Source organism: Microplitis mediator, chromosome 2, assembly GCF_029852145.1.
Source record: "Microplitis mediator isolate UGA2020A chromosome 2, iyMicMedi2.1, whole genome shotgun sequence".
Lineage (NCBI taxonomy): Eukaryota > Metazoa > Arthropoda > Insecta > Hymenoptera > Braconidae > Microplitis > Microplitis mediator.
In genome coordinates this window covers 15,532,695-15,551,084 of record NC_079970.1, presented here as the reverse complement: position 1 = coordinate 15,551,084, position 18,390 = coordinate 15,532,695, and the positions used below count along the sequence as shown (strand labels likewise).

The 18,390-nt window shown below is 34.3% G+C and overlaps 1 protein-coding gene across 3 annotated transcripts; it reads right to left on the bottom strand.

The window, feature by feature from the left end:
- Positions 1–700: 700 nt before the first annotated feature.
- Positions 701–17,816, bottom strand: LOC130663762 (uncharacterized). 3 transcript variants are annotated; one of them, XR_008989247.1, is made up of 4 exons: positions 17,678–17,816; positions 14,075–14,312; positions 4,242–6,462; positions 701–876 (listed from the first exon to the last, which is right to left on the bottom strand). XR_008989247.1 is itself a non-coding variant. In XM_057463200.1 (3 exons), the coding sequence occupies exon 3, from the start codon at positions 6,440–6,442 to the stop codon at positions 4,415–4,417; it is 2,028 nt and encodes a 675-aa protein (XP_057319183.1). In that variant the 5' UTR covers positions 6,443–6,462; positions 14,075–14,312; positions 17,678–17,816; the 3' UTR covers positions 4,090–4,414. The 3 variants fall into 3 exon arrangements, 1 of the variants encoding a protein (XP_057319183.1); XR_008989248.1 differs by lacking the exon at positions 17,678–17,816 and having other exon boundaries at positions 14,075–14,514; XM_057463200.1 differs by lacking the exon at positions 701–876 and having other exon boundaries at positions 4,090–6,462.
- Positions 17,817–18,390: the final 574 nt, after the last annotated feature.

Below are 18,390 nucleotides of genomic sequence, written 5' to 3'. Positions count from 1 at the left end.
ATTTCAATGCTTATAATTTTCCACGTTTAATTTTGTCATTTAATCATTCACTTTCTTTTCCAATTAATTTAATTTTCCACGCATAGAATTCTACTATTTTATTCGCCACAATTACTATTTATTAATAACTTTTAATTTATGATTTTCTTACTTATAATTTCTACAACTAAAATTAATCCACTCACAAAATAATCCGTTTCTCAATTTGACTCAAGATTTAATTTACCCTAAATTCTAGCGTCCTTTTTTTTAACTTTGAATTATTTAATTATTTATTTAATTTTTACTTAAATTAATTTATCACTAAGTAACGACTAGAATTTATTTACAAATTGACTAGAAATTCGGCCATAGAGTTGGCGTCACTCAGGTCCCGAATTTTACCGACAGATTGGAGTAAATTGAAATTGATTATAAATTAATTCAGCCACTGGAATAAATTCCGGCCTCAATGAATTTATTAACGTTATCGAATAATTTATTTAATTAATATTGCACGCGGAAAATTATTTTATCTTGTTACGTCCCGGTGGTAATTGGGACAATGGGGGAAAGAGATTTTATATTTTAGGAATCTACAGATTCCCAGGAATAATCCCTGATCTTGAAAATAATTTAAAAATTTTATTTTTACTTACGTTGGTGGAAAAAGGGGACCGATTTTAAAAAGGGTACCTTTTCCTCTTGCTGTTATTCCAAAACTATCAGCTCCACGTGGTCGTCAGGAACTCCCTTGTACGGCTCCAACTGGGAAGGTCCGGTCAGGAATTTATCCGCGTAAAAGTGGAACCTTGGATCTGGGTCGCCGATGTAGACGAGAGGTATGGGCCTCTCGACCTCAGTGATCGGGAACAGTTTATATCGAAGTTTCTTGACCTTAAAGGTTTTTGAGAGTGAAGTGACACTCCTTACGAAGGACAAGTTAGGTCTGATTAGTGGTTGGTGGTAACGTTCACCAGAACACAACTTGTCATATTCCGAACAGGAGTCACACTCACAATATTTGGGTTTTAGATCAGAGCCCTTAGGCCGGCGTAATTTTGGCGCCATTGACTCTGTTCGAAAACATTTTATAACGATATTTTGTCTCGAAAGACGCTCTCAGAAGTAATTAAAAGAAGAAGATAAAGTAATCAGTCTGCTCCTGACTTCGTGACGCAGAATTCACTCACTGACTCGTAATACGAAACAAAGGAAAATAGTTAAATGTTCTACTTGATTTGAATGATTGTGATCCTTTATGTTTAGTGTCTTATAGGTAAGAGGGAGGTAATGGATTTACAGGAATTTTTGGATGTACTCAGCGAATCAACGAAATGATCATTGACCAACCCAGGTCGATCTCTTGTTGCTATCCATCATCATCGTGTATCCTTTTGGGAATTTTGGGATAGCTATTTTCTTTGGTAATAGGAATGGGTGGAAAACAAGGTTTGAGTATCGGGTACAGGTGGGTTGAGTGGGATTGATTTTACCTTGAAAGACAAAAAAAAACAAATATGAACTGACAAGAAAACTTGATTTTGAGTGCAAACTTTGTTTTATAAAAATTTTAATCAGTAAGCAAATCTCTGAGTCTCGAGTAGGATTTCAAATATAATAGGTTTCCAATTATAATCTAATTGATATGTTTCTTAATCAAATAAAAGGGTAGAAACCTTTTCTTTTATTAAACTTTCAGAAAACATGTCAATAATCATAGGGAAAAGAAAATTATAATTTAAATATTACCAACTGATTACAATGAATTGAAAGCTCTCAAATAAAATTTGTGAACAGAGAAAATAACTTAAAATAAATTATATATTCTTGTCTAAATTGAATCCTTTGAGAGAAGCTCAAAATGTTAATGACCTCGAAAATAATATTATTAAAAGAAATTTTATTTAATATATTTTGGATAAATTTAAATGAAAAAAAAAGAAAAAAAAAGAAAGTTTTATAAACAAATTTGAATTAAATTTAACTGCATTAAATTGGATAGAATTTAATGAACAACTTCAGTAAAACGAGAATTTTTATATTTGAAATTTTCTTGTAAGTTAACTGAATTATCAAAAAAAACAAAATAGTGTTTCGTTGAGATAAAATAATGATTATGAAACTCCTTAATGTAAAACAAAATTTCTATAGGAAATGTTTATGTTTTAATACAATATTTCTCCAACGACGATTCTGAATTAAACAAATAACAATAATGATATTTTCTCTCAATCTAATAACCTCCGATTTTGTCCGTCGGATAACTCAACTAAGATGATTTAACTAGCGAAACCTCAAATTTTATTAGATCTTATTATTTAGAAATTAATGTTAATTCCTAAATGATTAAATTAATGGTTGTTGTCCGTGTGGAAGGTCTGTTTTAAAAATTGACATGCAAAGTCTGTTTATTAAATTTATTCATAAAAATTATTTAAAGTTTTAGAAGAAAAAGAAAAATAATTGTTTCACAAATGTTTCACAAATTCTGTGTTTTGTTATTATATAAAAGGGAAAGAGAGCATACTTTCGTAAACCAAATAAAATCGTTACCTGTTATTGTGGTAAAACTGAAAAGAAATTCTAAACTTTAAATTTCACACACTTGTTTTAGAATCACCAAATTTTTATAGATTTCTCTCGAGTAATATTTTAATTTATTTGTTTTAATTGCCCATATATTCACAACACAAGTAGTAAAAAAAAAAAAGAAAATCACTGCATGCTTTTAGCTTTTAACGAAGGGAAAAGAAAGGATTTTTAATTTTGATGTTAAGCGAACTTATTGAAAATTTTGACTGCAATTTGCTATATCCTTGAAACAATCCGTGGGACCTTGAAATCCGTAATTTGAAATCTCCCAATGAAAATTTGAAATCCTCGAAATACTCGTAAAAATTAACAATTGAACTCCTTGAAATAGTATTCGCAAAATAAAGATTGAAATCCTTGAAATATTAGTAAGATAAAAACTGAAATGAAGGCGGGATCACACCCGAAAACTGTACTCTGTAAGAAAAACTCAAAAGCTGGGTCGCACCCGGCAGTAACGAAGTGTAAAAACGAACTAATTAAATTAGCGGCTGCAGTGACTTTCTTTCTACATTGTAATCTTAGATGGCCCCCCCATGGTAGGGGCTATGAGAAAAGACGCAGAAACGCTCTCCCATAGTTATTGTTTAATCATCAAAAACTTTATCAATGATCCGGCTCTTCCGGCGTTACCAGGAATCTTTATTTATTTAAATAAATACGATATGCTTTATAAGCAATCATATTTATTTAAACAAATCTGAGATGCTGTCGTCATCTGATAAATTTATTAATGAATAAATTATTTAAAGTTATAGATAATTTTTAAATATTTCCAACCCAAAATATAATAAATACTAGGTAATAATCAAATTTACTATCTTGGTAAATTTACTTTCAAATTTGAGGGTTTTACAGCCCTCTGAACTGTCTTTTCTTGGTTTTTTAGTATTAGGATAGCAGCAAGAGTAAGTTGGTCGCTTACTCTGGCTGCGGGCGTTTCTTTTCATTATTCTTGGGCCTTGCTCTTATTGTTTTACTCCGCCCGGTACTCAGGTTACCGTATGGTATTCCTAACGCCCACTCATGTTTTGTTTCGCCTTCTCGTATGCTCTCTTTCGTACAAAGATGGTGTATTTAGGAATTGTTATTATAAGTATTATAATTAATTAAATTATGTTTATGCATCCTGCATTTTAAATGTTTTGTGTATGTATGTCATACATGCGGTATCTCTATATTATAAAAAAAAGTATATTTATAAATTTAATTGTATAATGAAGAGAAAAGAAAATATTTGTATGTTTTCTGTCATACATGCAAATTTTAGTGTATGTCGTACATGCACATATTGTTTTCTTAAATTTTATATGTATGTTCATATCAATAATTAATTTTGGAACTAATTTTTATATATTTTTGTTGCATTTATACCTACACATATATTTCTATAAGTACATATACATAATATTGTATATGTACGCATATGTACATATGTCATCAGTATATGTACAGATATAAATGTTTGTTTTAACCTTATTTATTTATTGGTAGGAAATTCCTATAGACCTGGTTATCTTCTTAATATATATTTTTATGTATGTCGTAGTTATTTATGTTTGAATGTTATTATGCATTTTCTTAATAATAATAAAAGTTATGTATAAATATATATATATATATATATATATATCCATACATATATATAGTTATTAACTTAAACTTACGTTTTTCTCTGAGATATAAGTTTTGTGAAAGTATCGTACGGGGATGGTCCGTATGAGTTGTTCATGCTGGGCATTTCCCAGAATAATAATAATAATTTTGGTGGGTTTATTTGAAAAAGGTGTTGAAGGGTGACGAGGACGTAACACCCTCCCCCTTAGTTGAACACACGGGGTTATGGATCGTGTGTTCTACGAAGTTTACTTAGCAAAACGGGATCGACACCCTTCAAGACATCAGATGTTGACCCGATTGACCCGCTATCTCTCAAGTCGTATAGACTTCTACTGGCTGCACTATAATACTGTCTTGGTGGTGGTACTGGTGGGGTGCTGATTGGCTGGTTGACGATGACTTCTGTTGGTGGATCTTCAGGTTTATTCGGTTGTTGAGAATTTCTTTGATGGTGCCTGTGTAATAGATATGAAGTGAGTGCGTTCCAAAGAGCACCGAATATCTCTTTTCCGCAACCATAAGTTTCATGCAGCGCTTTACCCTGGATAATCGTATCGGCCACATATTTGAAAATTTTAATAATCATTAGTATTGCCATTATCCCCGCACTTACTGACCCGAATTCCACAAAACCACCCCATATCTTCTGTGCAGTTGACTCCGCAATTCTGTTTAGTGCGTTTTCGTCCAATAGTCCTATCAACGATATTTGTTTGTCTCCGGTTGATCTTCCCGTTACACCCCTAGCTAATGAATTCAATAATGCTTCTCTTTCCACCGGAAACATGATGCGATCTCTTAATTTCTCCAAATCTTCTTGTGAATAGACTCCGCTTTGAGCTAGATGCATTGGTTCGTTATAACTCCAGCTGGGTTCTGTTTCCGGCTTTAGGCTTTGTGGTAATGGAGCTGTCGATACCTTTGGTAAAAACTGGTACCACCTTCCATCAATATCAAATTGAATGGGCAGGAATTCGTTACATTCCACAATAGTACCCTTTTTAGTTAAGGTTCTTGATTTTGGAGTCAGGAAGTAACTTTCATTTTTGTAAGTAACAGGTAATTCTTGATAACATACCTCTGCTTGACGTTTCTTAACCGGTACTCCGATGCACTTGATGACATGCACAACTTCACCAGCGATGACTGTATAATACCCGGGTACTTTCATTAATGCGTAGCTGAACTGGTCTGGGTTAATTGAAGACAGGGCCAGGCTATTCATTAATATTCTTCTCTCCAACTCACAGCGATGGACCAATATGTCATGATATAGATTTTCCATTTGCAAACGGATGTGCCTTTCAACATATACAAATTTTGAGTTGATGTAGGTGAAGATGTCCATGTTGTCGACTTTAACTTTTCCATCATTAGGTGCCCCTCCTCCTTCGACGATGAACAGCTTCGGATGCTCTGTGCTGATGACCCTGAACCCACAAAGGTCATGTACCACCTTCCTGGCCAATGCGAATGTAATATCTTCTGTAGTGACTGTATATACATCTGGATTTGGTGCGCTTCCAATGATGTGAGTGGCCATCCCCTCGTATAGAACTCCAAACTTGGTGAGTGGACAACTGTCTGCAGGGATGTCTCTCCAAAACGCTGAATATCCTGCTCCATCTATGCATTTCAAATCTTTTAAATTACATTTATGCCCTGACCTCAGAGCAACCATTCCCGATTTAATGTCTACACGACCCATATATTTATTAACAGTGATATATAAGTTGGCATCCACTACCACGTAGGACCAATCTCCAAAGGGATCGCTGTACGATGTGCCCTCGCACGTGCCATCATTACCCAGGGAACCACCCAGCATGACATGTCGATGATTGGTTGCATTCCGCTGGAGACCATTGACTGGAACGTTGTACGCAAGGGGGAATGACCCCGTATGATACATATCGCGACATAATGATTCGCTTAAATCTAGTAAGTAGTTTCTACGGTAATTAGCGACGACTGAGGAATGAGAATGCATTCCACAGCGATGTATTTGTCGATCAATCTCGACTCTACATTCTATAATCTCTACTTCCTTAAAATCTATAGTTTGTAACAATTGTATTTTAATATTTTCTGTTTTAACTTTAGTTTCTGGAATATCACATTCCTCTACATCCAGTAATGATATCGTTGTTAAATTTAGATTTCCTCCGCCACAGTCATACCCCAGTAACCCATGTGCAGAGGGAAGGAGAGCCACAAAGGCAATGAAAATTGGCCAAAATTTCCTCATTATTCCGTAAAATTTATTATCTGCAACAATTAACGAGTTTTTCGCAATTTATTAATATGAACTCTTTTTATGAGGCTACCGATATTAATTTTTACGTTTTGATCAGGTAATATTTCTACTACGTTATGTGGACCGCTATAGTGTGGGTCTCCCTTCCCCTTACGCGGTTCTACAAGTAAATAAACTTGATCACCCATTTTTAATTGTTCAGGCTTTATATTTCGATCGTAATACTCTTTAGATTTTTGTTTAGATTTATTTAAATTTTCAGCTGCAATTTGTTCAGCTCTATGTATTTTATTGAATAATTTTTCTAGATATTCTTTGTAACTTATATTAGTTTCATCACTGACTGGCACGCTTGATGGGAGTCTGGCAAGTTTTCCAAATACCAATTGGTATGGAGAGAAACCAGTCCCCTCATGCCGACTGGTATTATACGCAAACGTGGCTACCTCCAACAACTCATCCCAATCATGATGCTTATCTGTGTATTGTTTTAAATATTCTGTAAATACATGATGTGATCTTTCAATTGACCCATTACTTTGTGGGTGGTACGCTGTGGTATGATATTGTTTTATTCCAAACTTCTTAGCAACTTGTTTCATCAAGCTCGATAAGAAGTTTGAACCTTGATCAGTTAACAATGCCCCAGGTGGTCCGAAATAGCAGATCCACCTGGTGACCAAAGCATTGCCAACTTCAACTGCTGTAGCCTGTTCTAGAGGTACAGCTACTGAATATTTAGTAAGTACGTCTTGTATCGTCAAAATGTAATGATTACCCGACGGTGCTTTGTCTAACCCCCACATTATGTCCATTGAAATTTTATCAAAACCTGAACCGGGTGTTTCCGTCAGTACCATCGGCTGTTTAGTTTTGACTCTAATTAATTTCTTTAACTGGCAACTTGTGCATCGATGTATAAATTTAGCAATGTCTTGTTTTATGTTATTCCAAAAATAGTCGGTTCTAATACGTCTGTATGTCTTACCCATACCTTTATGCCCAGCAGCAGGGGCTGCATGATATTCATTTAATATTCTTTCAATGTCATTTCGGTCAGGTATTTTTATTATTTGTAAGCAAATAGTTATTTTAATTCGTGTATCACTAAATTTATTTATAAGTAAATTCTGTATAGATCCCCAATTAAGTTCGTCTATTTGATTTGTTTTAGCAATGCTAAATGATTTTATATCTAGTGTTTTAACAGATTCATACAAAGCGTTTAATACTCGTTCAACGTTATCCATGGTAGCTGGGTACCATTGGGTGAGCTTTACTACACAAATAAAGCATTTTCTGCTTGTTTTGTATACTACGGGATAGACTTTACCATGTTCTAAATTTTCGGGAATATGAATTGAATCTATTAACTCGACACTTCCTTCATCACAAGATTCTCTATTTGACGTTACAAATATTACGACATTGTCTTTAGCCATGATTAATCTGTCACGCGTTTCAACAACATTTTCCCCAATTTTCCTTGCTAGCGGGTTATCCCGAAAATCCCATTCATCTTCTGTTTCACTACTTTCTACTTCTATGTCTGATATGTCTGTTCCGTCATTGTCATTATTTATACTGTCAATGTCCATATTTTCATCATTATTGTCACCATTTTTGCAATAACTCTGATTTCCAATAGGTTCAGTCAGTGACATGTCTTCTACAGATCCTTCATTGTCTGGTACGCGGTTGTCAACCGGTATTTCTGTTTCGTTAAATAATTCATTAATATTTGATGGTTCCTGTATTTGCGTTTTTGTTTTAGCTCTGATACGTGCGGATCGCCGAAGTATCCGACTTGGTCCAGCTACAGGATCACCTGTTTGTCTGACAGGTGTTTTCCTCTTTGGATTCCAATCAGAGACTTCAGAGTCCTCAGAGGTTGTACTATCGTTAAGTTTTAATTTAGTCCGTTTTTTCCGCCGCGCCATAAAAATTTCTACCGATTCTACAAAGTTTTCGTCGATATCTGTTATTATCGGATTTCTAGATAATGCGTCTGCATTAGAGTTTACTCGTCCCGGTTTGTAAACGACTTTGTATTTATATTCAGCCATACATAATTTCCACCTCACTATACGCGAATTCGGAGAGGTTACTGAATTTATCCAAGTTAAAGGGCGATGATCGGTAACTATTGTGAAGAACCTTCCATAAATATAATGTCTAAATTGATTGACTGCATAAACGATTGCTAACATTTCCTTCTCAATGGTCGAGTAGTTTCTCTCGGCCCTGTTGAGAACCCTAGAGATGTAAGCAATTGGTTTATCGTTATTTATTTCACCTTGACTAAGGCATCCACCAATCCCATAATCACATGCATCAGTTGTTATAATGAATTCCCTGGTAAAATCAGGGTATTGTAAAAGAGGTGACTCACATAATTTGTCCCTCAAAGTTTCGAACGCTTTAATTTGTTCTTCTTTAAATAAAAATGGAACATTCTTCATCATTAGTATTGTAAGGGGTTTAGCAATTTTTGCGTAATTATCGATGAACCGTCGGTAATAGCCCGTTAGACCCAAAAACTGTCTTAACTTCTTTAAATTTTTAGGAATGGGAAATTCTTTTACCGCTTTTAATTTACCGTTATCCGGCTTAACTCCATCTTTATTTATAATGTGACCCAAATAATTAATTTCTGTTTGAAAAAGTTTACATTTATCCGGTTGTAATTGTAATCCAGCTTTCCGTAGCCGTTCAAATAATAATTTTAATTTTTTCAAGTGTTCTTCCACGTTTTCGCTATATACCACGATATCATCCATAAATACGAAAAGAATTATCCCCTGTAACCCAATCAACGCTCTATCCATAGCCCGTTGGTAAGTGGGAGGTGCATTTTTAAGCCCAAATGGCATTCTTACAAACTCGTAATGTTGAAACGGAGTGGAAAACCCAGTTTTATGACGATCATCGGGATGTATTTTAATTTGATGAAACCCACTAGCGCAATCAAAGATAGAAAATATTCCCGATTTACCCAATTGATCTAAAATTTCCCCTATGTTTGGTAGAGGGTACGCGTCATTAATGGTCTTTTCGTTAAGACCTCGATAATCTATTACCATTCGCCAACGTGGCTTTCCCGATGAATCCGCTTTCTTCGGCACCACCCAAATTGGAGCGCTATATCCCGATTCGGAAGGAACAATGATTCCCTTTTCTTCTAATTCTTTTACTTGGCGCATAATTTCCTCCCTATGAATAGGTGGAAATCTGTATTGTTTCTTAAAAACCGGAATATCGTCGACCGTGTTTATCCGGTGCATTAAAACATTAGAGCACCCTAATTCTTCCCCATCCAAATAAAATAATTCTTGATATTCCGTTATCAAATTTTTGAGATTAAAACACTGACCTACTGGTAAACTATCATTTATATGAACTACATCAATAACGCGTTTGGCACGTTCTGCTGTTAAATTTTTGGCTAAAGGTTGTATTATTTTTAAATTATTATCCATGTTTTCAGACACGGGTGAAGGATGTGAGTCTGTATTTTCAGACACAGATGTAAAGGGCCCGCCCAAATTCTCAGATTTAGTTGGTAATTGTAAATCTGTCTCCCCAACGACAGACACAAAGCATCCACTCGTGTCCTTAGACACGGATGGAGTATTTAACTTTACGTTTTTAGACAAAAACCGTCCATCTATGTCTTTTGACATAGAAGGTGGGAAACCGTTTGCACTTTCAGGTGCAAACGAAAAATGTCCATCTACTTCCTCAGGCGTAGACGAGAACTGTGCGTTTGCATTTTCAGACGCAAACGAAAAACGTCCATCTATGTCTTTTGGCATAGACGGTAAAAATGCGTTTGCACCTTCAGATGCAAACGAAAAACGTCCATCTATGTCTTTTGACATAGACGGTAAAAATGCGTTTGCACCTTCAGATGCAAACGAAAAACGTCCATCTATGTCTTTTGACATAGACGGTAAAAATGCGTTTGCATCTTCAGATGCAAACGAAAAACGTCCATCTATGTCTTTTGACATAGACGGTAAAAATGCGTTTGCACCTTCAGATGCAAACGAAAAACGTCCATCTATGTCTTTTGACATAGACGGTAAAAATGCGTTTGCACCTTCAGATGCAAACGAAAAACGTCCATCTATGTCTTTTGACATAGACGGTAAAAATGCGTTTGCACCTTCAGATGCAAACGAAAAACGTCCATCTATGTCTTTTGACATAGACGGTAAAAATGCGTTTGCACCTTCAGATGCAAACGAAAAACGTCCACCTATGTCTTTTGACATAGACGGTAAAAATGCGTTTGCACCTTCAGATGCAAACGAAAAACGTCCATCTATGTCTTTTGACATAGACGGTAAAAATGCGTTTGCACCTTCAGATGCAAACGAAAAACGTCCATCTATGTCTTTTGACATAGACGGTAAAAATGCGTTTGCACCTTCAGATGCAAACGAAAAACGTTCATTTACGCTTTTAGACGTAGATGATGATTGTAAATTAGTAGATAGAATTTTTGCGCTCTCGTTTGTATTTTCCTTTACAGTTCTCACGATGATCAGATCACTGATTGACATAGCTAAACCCGCTGTACGAATGCTTTTAGAATTTACACAGTCAGGAGTTTTCCTTGTGACGGCGCGAAGATTGGTATCTTGGAAAACCTCTATTGAATCAGATAACCACGGGCATTCTACGATGGTAGGAGTTGGTACTGGAATTTGTATCGCCCGATCGGTGTGGTTTATTGCTCGTATGAAAGTTTTATTGTCGACCTTCATTTCGACAGTACCACCGGCCTCACTGCCTGGTGCAAGATGAATCGGTGGTATCACCCCGACGGGCAACGAACCTTTGGTTACATTTACCATTAAAGAGGTTACCGAATTTGGTGGTAGTGTAGTTGTTTTAGCAATAAAAAATGGTAATTTTACGTCCAAAAATTTAAAAGTATCGTCATCATAACAAACCGTTGCCCGATGTGTTCTGAAAAATTCCGATCCCAAAATTCCCGCGTAATGGGTTGGGAAGTCGTCGTCTACTACATGAAATTTAGTGGAATAACCCATTACATTGATGTTTATACTCCCCAATGTAAGAACAGGAGTGGGTATGATACCCAACAGACTCAACTTATAATTTTCATTTATTTTATCCGAATTAATTAGCACACCCTTTTTTATTAAATTTACTTCCGCCCCAGTGTCCAACATTACTGTTATAGTTAATTTAAAATCTGCCGAATTCAATAAAATTGAAGGAATATTGGTCTGTTTAATGTTTACCGTTGCGGTTCCTATGACCCGTTCGGTCGTAGTTGGACTTCCGGTTCTACTGGTGCCGACGGAATGATTACGTTTACTCGGGGTTCCGTCGGTTTCTCCCGAGCACCTTGCTCGTTTCCCGGATTAGATTTTCGTTGTTTGATCTGATACAATTTTTCGAATTCCCGGCAATCTGTGATATCGTGAGAAAACGTTCTGCAAAATTCACAATAAGATCGGGAACTAGTATTCACCGGCCCCCCTGCGTTACCTCGATATCGATTAAAATTATCATAATTATTATTAGTGTTATATCTACTATCATTTTGATTCGAACGATTTGAATAGTATTGATCACGCTCTTTTCTATAACACCGAAATGAGGTGTGCCCGTTTCCTTGACAATAATTGCATTTCAGGCTACGATACCCATTACTGTCACCGTTTGCGTTATTGTTACCGTTAGTATTTACGCTAGTATTATTTGCGTTGTTCCGATTCGAATTATTATTATTATTATTGTTAACGCTACTACTTTTGTTATTGCTATCACCATTATTATCATTATTTGTATTTTGGATTACTGAAATTTTCGCATTCTTTTCTGGAAACACCATTTTATCTCTTGTACTCAATCTATAGACCAAAGTAGCAGCTTGATAAGTTCTTTCTAAAGTATCGTGAGGTTTTAATTGACATTCAATACGTTTTAATGGTGGTAACCCGTTGAGAAACGCTTCTATTGTGTCATTCTCCAATTTTAATTTTGTTTCTCTCGATAAGAAAGCCCGTTCGCTACTTTCAGCGTGTAAAATTTCTCCGTGTAAAACTTGTACACGATTTATGTAGTTAATGATGGGTTCGCCCGGTTTAATAGTTATGTTTTCTAGCTCGGCTTTATATTGACTCGCTGTCCTTTGAGGATCAAAAATGCTGCGCAAAAGTTGTTCTAATTCCGCGAACGTATTGTACTCACTGTTTTCTACAGCTACACGCGCTTGATCGGTAAATTTTTGTCGCATCAGCTCCAAGAACGTCTTTTCCATTCCCCTCGGTAGCATTTTTAAAGCTCTTTGACACGTACGAAGAAATTGCGCGACGGTCATATTTTTACCATTAAATATAGGCACGTACGCGAGAGCGTCTTTGATTGAAATTTGTCCGAGTGAAGAATTGGGAAGAATACCCGGATTTGGAGTTTCATTTCTTAACTCCTGCCTCATGCCTTGCATCTCTTCTTGCATACGAGCTAATGTTAACATAACTTCATTATCTATAGTAGAATTCAATCGCGATTGCTGGGGTTCCGACCCCCTTTCTAGTGCATCTAATTTAAGATCGTACTCCCGATGTTTAGCTTTTAAGTCTTCTTCTCTCTGTTTAAGACTCGCCATTATTTCCGCGATCTTTTCTGCATCGATTTCTTGTTCCTTTTGTTTTAATTCGAGTTCATATGACTCAAGCTCCTGCTGTCGAACCACCAGCTGTGCTTCCAGCTCACGTAGTTCGGCTTCCTTCATGGCAGACATTAAATGTTATTCCCGTAACGTACGAACGGAATTAATTAGCAAATAGAAAAATACGCTCTTAGTCAATATCGGTTTATTCCGAATTATTAGTACTTATAAAAAAAAATTATACTCGGGTGCAGGATGTACCGCACCTGGCAGACAAAATAATGAACTTTAAAACAGATGGACTCGATTAGCTATCAAGAAAGCAATTGTCTATGACGACTTGTATTATTTCACGTGCTTTAGTACAAATGCAGTAAAATTGGAAACTCCAAATACAAGATCGGAAGTAGTTACGCAAGAAAAAACTTTACAAATTCTAAATGAACTAACGTATACGTATTCCCGATAAAATACTGTATACTCGAATTATAATAATAATGAACAGAATGATAGTTTCTTAAATTGTGTTATAATTTTTGTATTTTATAAAATAATTCATAAAATATTACTCAAACAGCTGAGAATAAATAGCAATCGATAAAGAAAAAAAAAAACACAAAATTAATTAATAACTTTTAGATTAATTAATTAATTTTTGGATTGATTACAGATTTATCTGTCAGATAGTTATTAAATTATTGGAATGATTACCCCCAATTCAAAAATAAATTGTAAATTACTGGAGAAAACCCCTTAAATTTAACGCTTGAAATAAAATTTTTAATCTATCTTAAATCTATTTTAAATCCCCATATAGATCAGAGACCATCCCACCGCTGTCACCATTTTATGTTACGTCCCGGTGGTAATTGGGACAATGGGGGAAAGAGATTTTATATTTTAGGAATCTACAGATTCCCAGGAATAATCCCTGATCTTGAAAATAATTTAAAAATTTTATTTTTACTTACGTTGGTGGAAAAAGGGGACCGATTTTAAAAAGGGTACCTTTTCCTCTTGCTGTTATTCCAAAACTATCAGCTCCACGTGGTCGTCAGGAACTCCCTTGTACGGCTCCAACTGGGAAGGTCCGGTCAGGAATTTATCCGCGTAAAAGTGGAACCTTGGATCTGGGTCGCCGATGTAGACGAGAGGTATGGGCCTCTCGACCTCAGTGATCGGGAACAGTTTATATCGAAGTTTCTTGACCTTAAAGGTTTTTGAGAGTGAAGTGACACTCCTTACGAAGGACAAGTTAGGTCTGATTAGTGGTTGGTGGTAACGTTCACCAGAACACAACTTGTCATATTCCGAACAGGAGTCACACTCACAATATTTGGGTTTTAGATCAGAGCCCTTAGGCCGGCGTAATTTTGGCGCCATTGACTCTGTTCGAAAACATTTTATAACGATATTTTGTCTCGAAAGACGCTCTCAGAAGTAATTAAAAGAAGAAGATAAAGTAATCAGTCTGCTCCTGACTTCGTGACGCAGAATTCACTCACTGACTCGTAATACGAAACAAAGGAAAATAGTTAAATGTTCTACTTGATTTGAATGATTGTGATCCTTTATGTTTAGTGTCTTATAGGTAAGAGGGAGGTAATGGATTTACAGGAATTTTTGGATGTACTCAGCGAATCAACGAAATGATCATTGACCAACCCAGGTCGATCTCTTGTTGCTATCCATCATCATCGTGTATCCTTTTGGGAATTTTGGGATAGCTATTTTCTTTGGTAATAGGAATGGGTGGAAAACAAGGTTTGAGTATCGGGTACAGGTGGGTTGAGTGGGATTGATTTTACCTTGAAAGACAAAAAAAAACAAATATGAACTGACAAGAAAACTTGATTTTGAGTGCAAACTTTGTTTTATAAAAATTTTAATCAGTAAGCAAATCTCTGAGTCTCGAGTAGGATTTCAAATATAATAGGTTTCCAATTATAATCTAATTGATATGTTTCTTAATCAAATAAAAGGGTAGAAACCTTTTCTTTTATTAAACTTTCAGAAAACATGTCAATAATCATAGGGAAAAGAAAATTATAATTTAAATATTACCAACTGATTACAATGAATTGAAAGCTCTCAAATAAAATTTGTGAACAGAGAAAATAACTTAAAATAAATTATATATTCTTGTCTAAATTGAATCCTTTGAGAGAAGCTCAAAATGTTAATGACCTCGAAAATAATATTATTAAAAGAAATTTTATTTAATATATTTTGGATAAATTTAAATGAAAAAAAAAGAAAAAAAAAGAAAGTTTTATAAACAAATTTGAATTAAATTTAACTGCATTAAATTGGATAGAATTTAATGAACAACTTCAGTAAAACGAGAATTTTTATATTTGAAATTTTCTTGTAAGTTAACTGAATTATCAAAAAAAACAAAATAGTGTTTCGTTGAGATAAAATAATGATTATGAAACTCCTTAATGTAAAACAAAATTTCTATAGGAAATGTTTATGTTTTAATACAATATTTCTCCAACGACGATTCTGAATTAAACAAATAACAATAATGATATTTTCTCTCAATCTAATAACCTCCGATTTTGTCCGTCGGATAACTCAACTAAGATGATTTAACTAGCGAAACCTCAAATTTTATTAGATCTTATTATTTAGAAATTAATGTTAATTCCTAAATGATTAAATTAATGGTTGTTGTCCGTGTGGAAGGTCTGTTTTAAAAATTGACATGCAAAGTCTGTTTATTAAATTTATTCATAAAAATTATTTAAAGTTTTAGAAGAAAAAGAAAAATAATTGTTTCACAAATGTTTCACAAATTCTGTGTTTTGTTATTATATAAAAGGGAAAGAGAGCATACTTTCGTAAACCAAATAAAATCGTTACCTGTTATTGTGGTAAAACTGAAAAGAAATTCTAAACTTTAAATTTCACACACTTGTTTTAGAATCACCAAATTTTTATAGATTTCTCTCGAGTAATATTTTAATTTATTTGTTTTAATTGCCCATATATTCACAACACAAGTAGTAAAAAAAAAAAAGAAAATCACTGCATGCTTTTAGCTTTTAACGAAGGGAAAAGAAAGGATTTTTAATTTTGATGTTAAGCGAACTTATTGAAAATTTTGACTGCAATTTGCTATATCCTTGAAACAATCCGTGGGACCTTGAAATCCGTAATTTGAAATCTCCCAATGAAAATTTGAAATCCTCGAAATACTCGTAAAAATTAACAATTGAACTCCTTGAAATAGTATTCGCAAAATAAAGATTGAAATCCTTGAAATATTAGTAAGATAAAAACTGAAATGAAGGCGGGATCACACCCGAAAACTGTACTCTGTAAGAAAAACTCAAAAGCTGGGTCGCACCCGGCAGTAACGAAGTGTAAAAACGAACTAATTAAATTAGCGGCTGCAGTGACTTTCTTTCTACATTGTAATCTTAGATGGCCCCCCCATGGTAGGGGCTATGAGAAAAGACGCAGAAACGCTCTCCCATAGTTATTGTTTAATCATCAAAAACTTTATCAATGATCCGGCTCTTCCGGCGTTACCAGGAATCTTTATTTATTTAAATAAATACGATATGCTTTATAAGCAATCATATTTATTTAAACAAATCTGAGATGCTGTCGTCATCTGATAAATTTATTAATGAATAAATTATTTAAAGTTATAGATAATTTTTAAATATTTCCAACCCAAAATATAATAAATACTAGGTAATAATCAAATTTACTATCTTGGTAAATTTACTTTCAAATTTGAGGGTTTTACAGCCCTCTGAACTGTCTTTTCTTGGTTTTTTAGTATTAGGATAGCAGCAAGAGTAAGTTGGTCGCTTACTCTGGCTGCGGGCGTTTCTTTTCATTATTCTTGGGCCTTGCTCTTATTGTTTTACTCCGCCCGGTACTCAGGTTACCGTATGGTATTCCTAACGCCCACTCATGTTTTGTTTCGCCTTCTCGTATGCTCTCTTTCGTACAAAGATGGTGTATTTAGGAATTGTTATTATAAGTATTATAATTAATTAAATTATGTTTATGCATCCTGCATTTTAAATGTTTTGTGTATGTATGTCATACATGCGGTATCTCTATATTATAAAAAAAAGTATATTTATAAATTTAATTGTATAATGAAGAGAAAAGAAAATATTTGTATGTTTTCTGTCATACATGCAAATTTTAGTGTATGTCGTACATGCACATATTGTTTTCTTAAATTTTATATGTATGTTCATATCAATAATTAATTTTGGAACTAATTTTTATATATTTTTGTTGCATTTATACCTACACATATATTTCTATAAGTACATATACATAATATTGTATATGTACGCATATGTACATATGTCATCAGTATATGTACAGATATAAATGTTTGTTTTAACCTTATTTATTTATTGGTAGGAAATTCCTATAGACCTGGTTATCTTCTTAATATATATTTTTATGTATGTCGTAGTTATTTATGTTTGAATGTTATTATGCATTTTCTTAATAATAATAAAAGTTATGTATAAATATATATATATATATATATATATATCCATACATATATATAGTTATTAACTTAAACTTACGTTTTTCTCTGAGATATAAGTTTTGTGAAAGTATCGTACGGGGATGGTCCGTATGAGTTGTTCATGCTGGGCATTTCCCAGAATAATAATAATAATTTTGGTGGGTTTATTTGAAAAAGGTGTTGAAGGGTGACGAGGACGTAACAATCTCAGCCAAAGGACCTGAAATAAATAATTTTGAGTTACAGACACAATATAGTAAACGAAACGGCACGACAACTTTTGAGAAACACGAGACGCGTAATTGTAATGGCCAACGGACTTCCAATACGAAATGATTATAATTTAACCGACGGAAAGATATCAAGTAATTTAATTAGAATTAAATTTGGCCATTGGAACAAAATTCCGGCCAAATTAAAATTATAATTTTACCGCCAGAACTTTACTGCAGCAACTGATGATGTTAATTCTGCTGCTCCCTGGATGTCGGTGTAAACTTTCTTTGGTTGATGGAAATTTAGCCGGTCTCGTGTTGTCTCTGGCCTCTCTCTCTCACTCTCTTTATTTATAATAATTATTGATACTGGCTAACCTGTCAATGAACAGTACGTATAAGTAATTGATTTCAAGATTTATAAAATTGGAATTTGTCGGCCAAAGGTCCAGATAATAATTTTATATTTAATTAACTATCGCTTCGTTCCACGTGAAGCAGACTTAGACGTATATAATTACCTTAATTAATTAGCGTCCGGCGGTTGTCGTTGTTT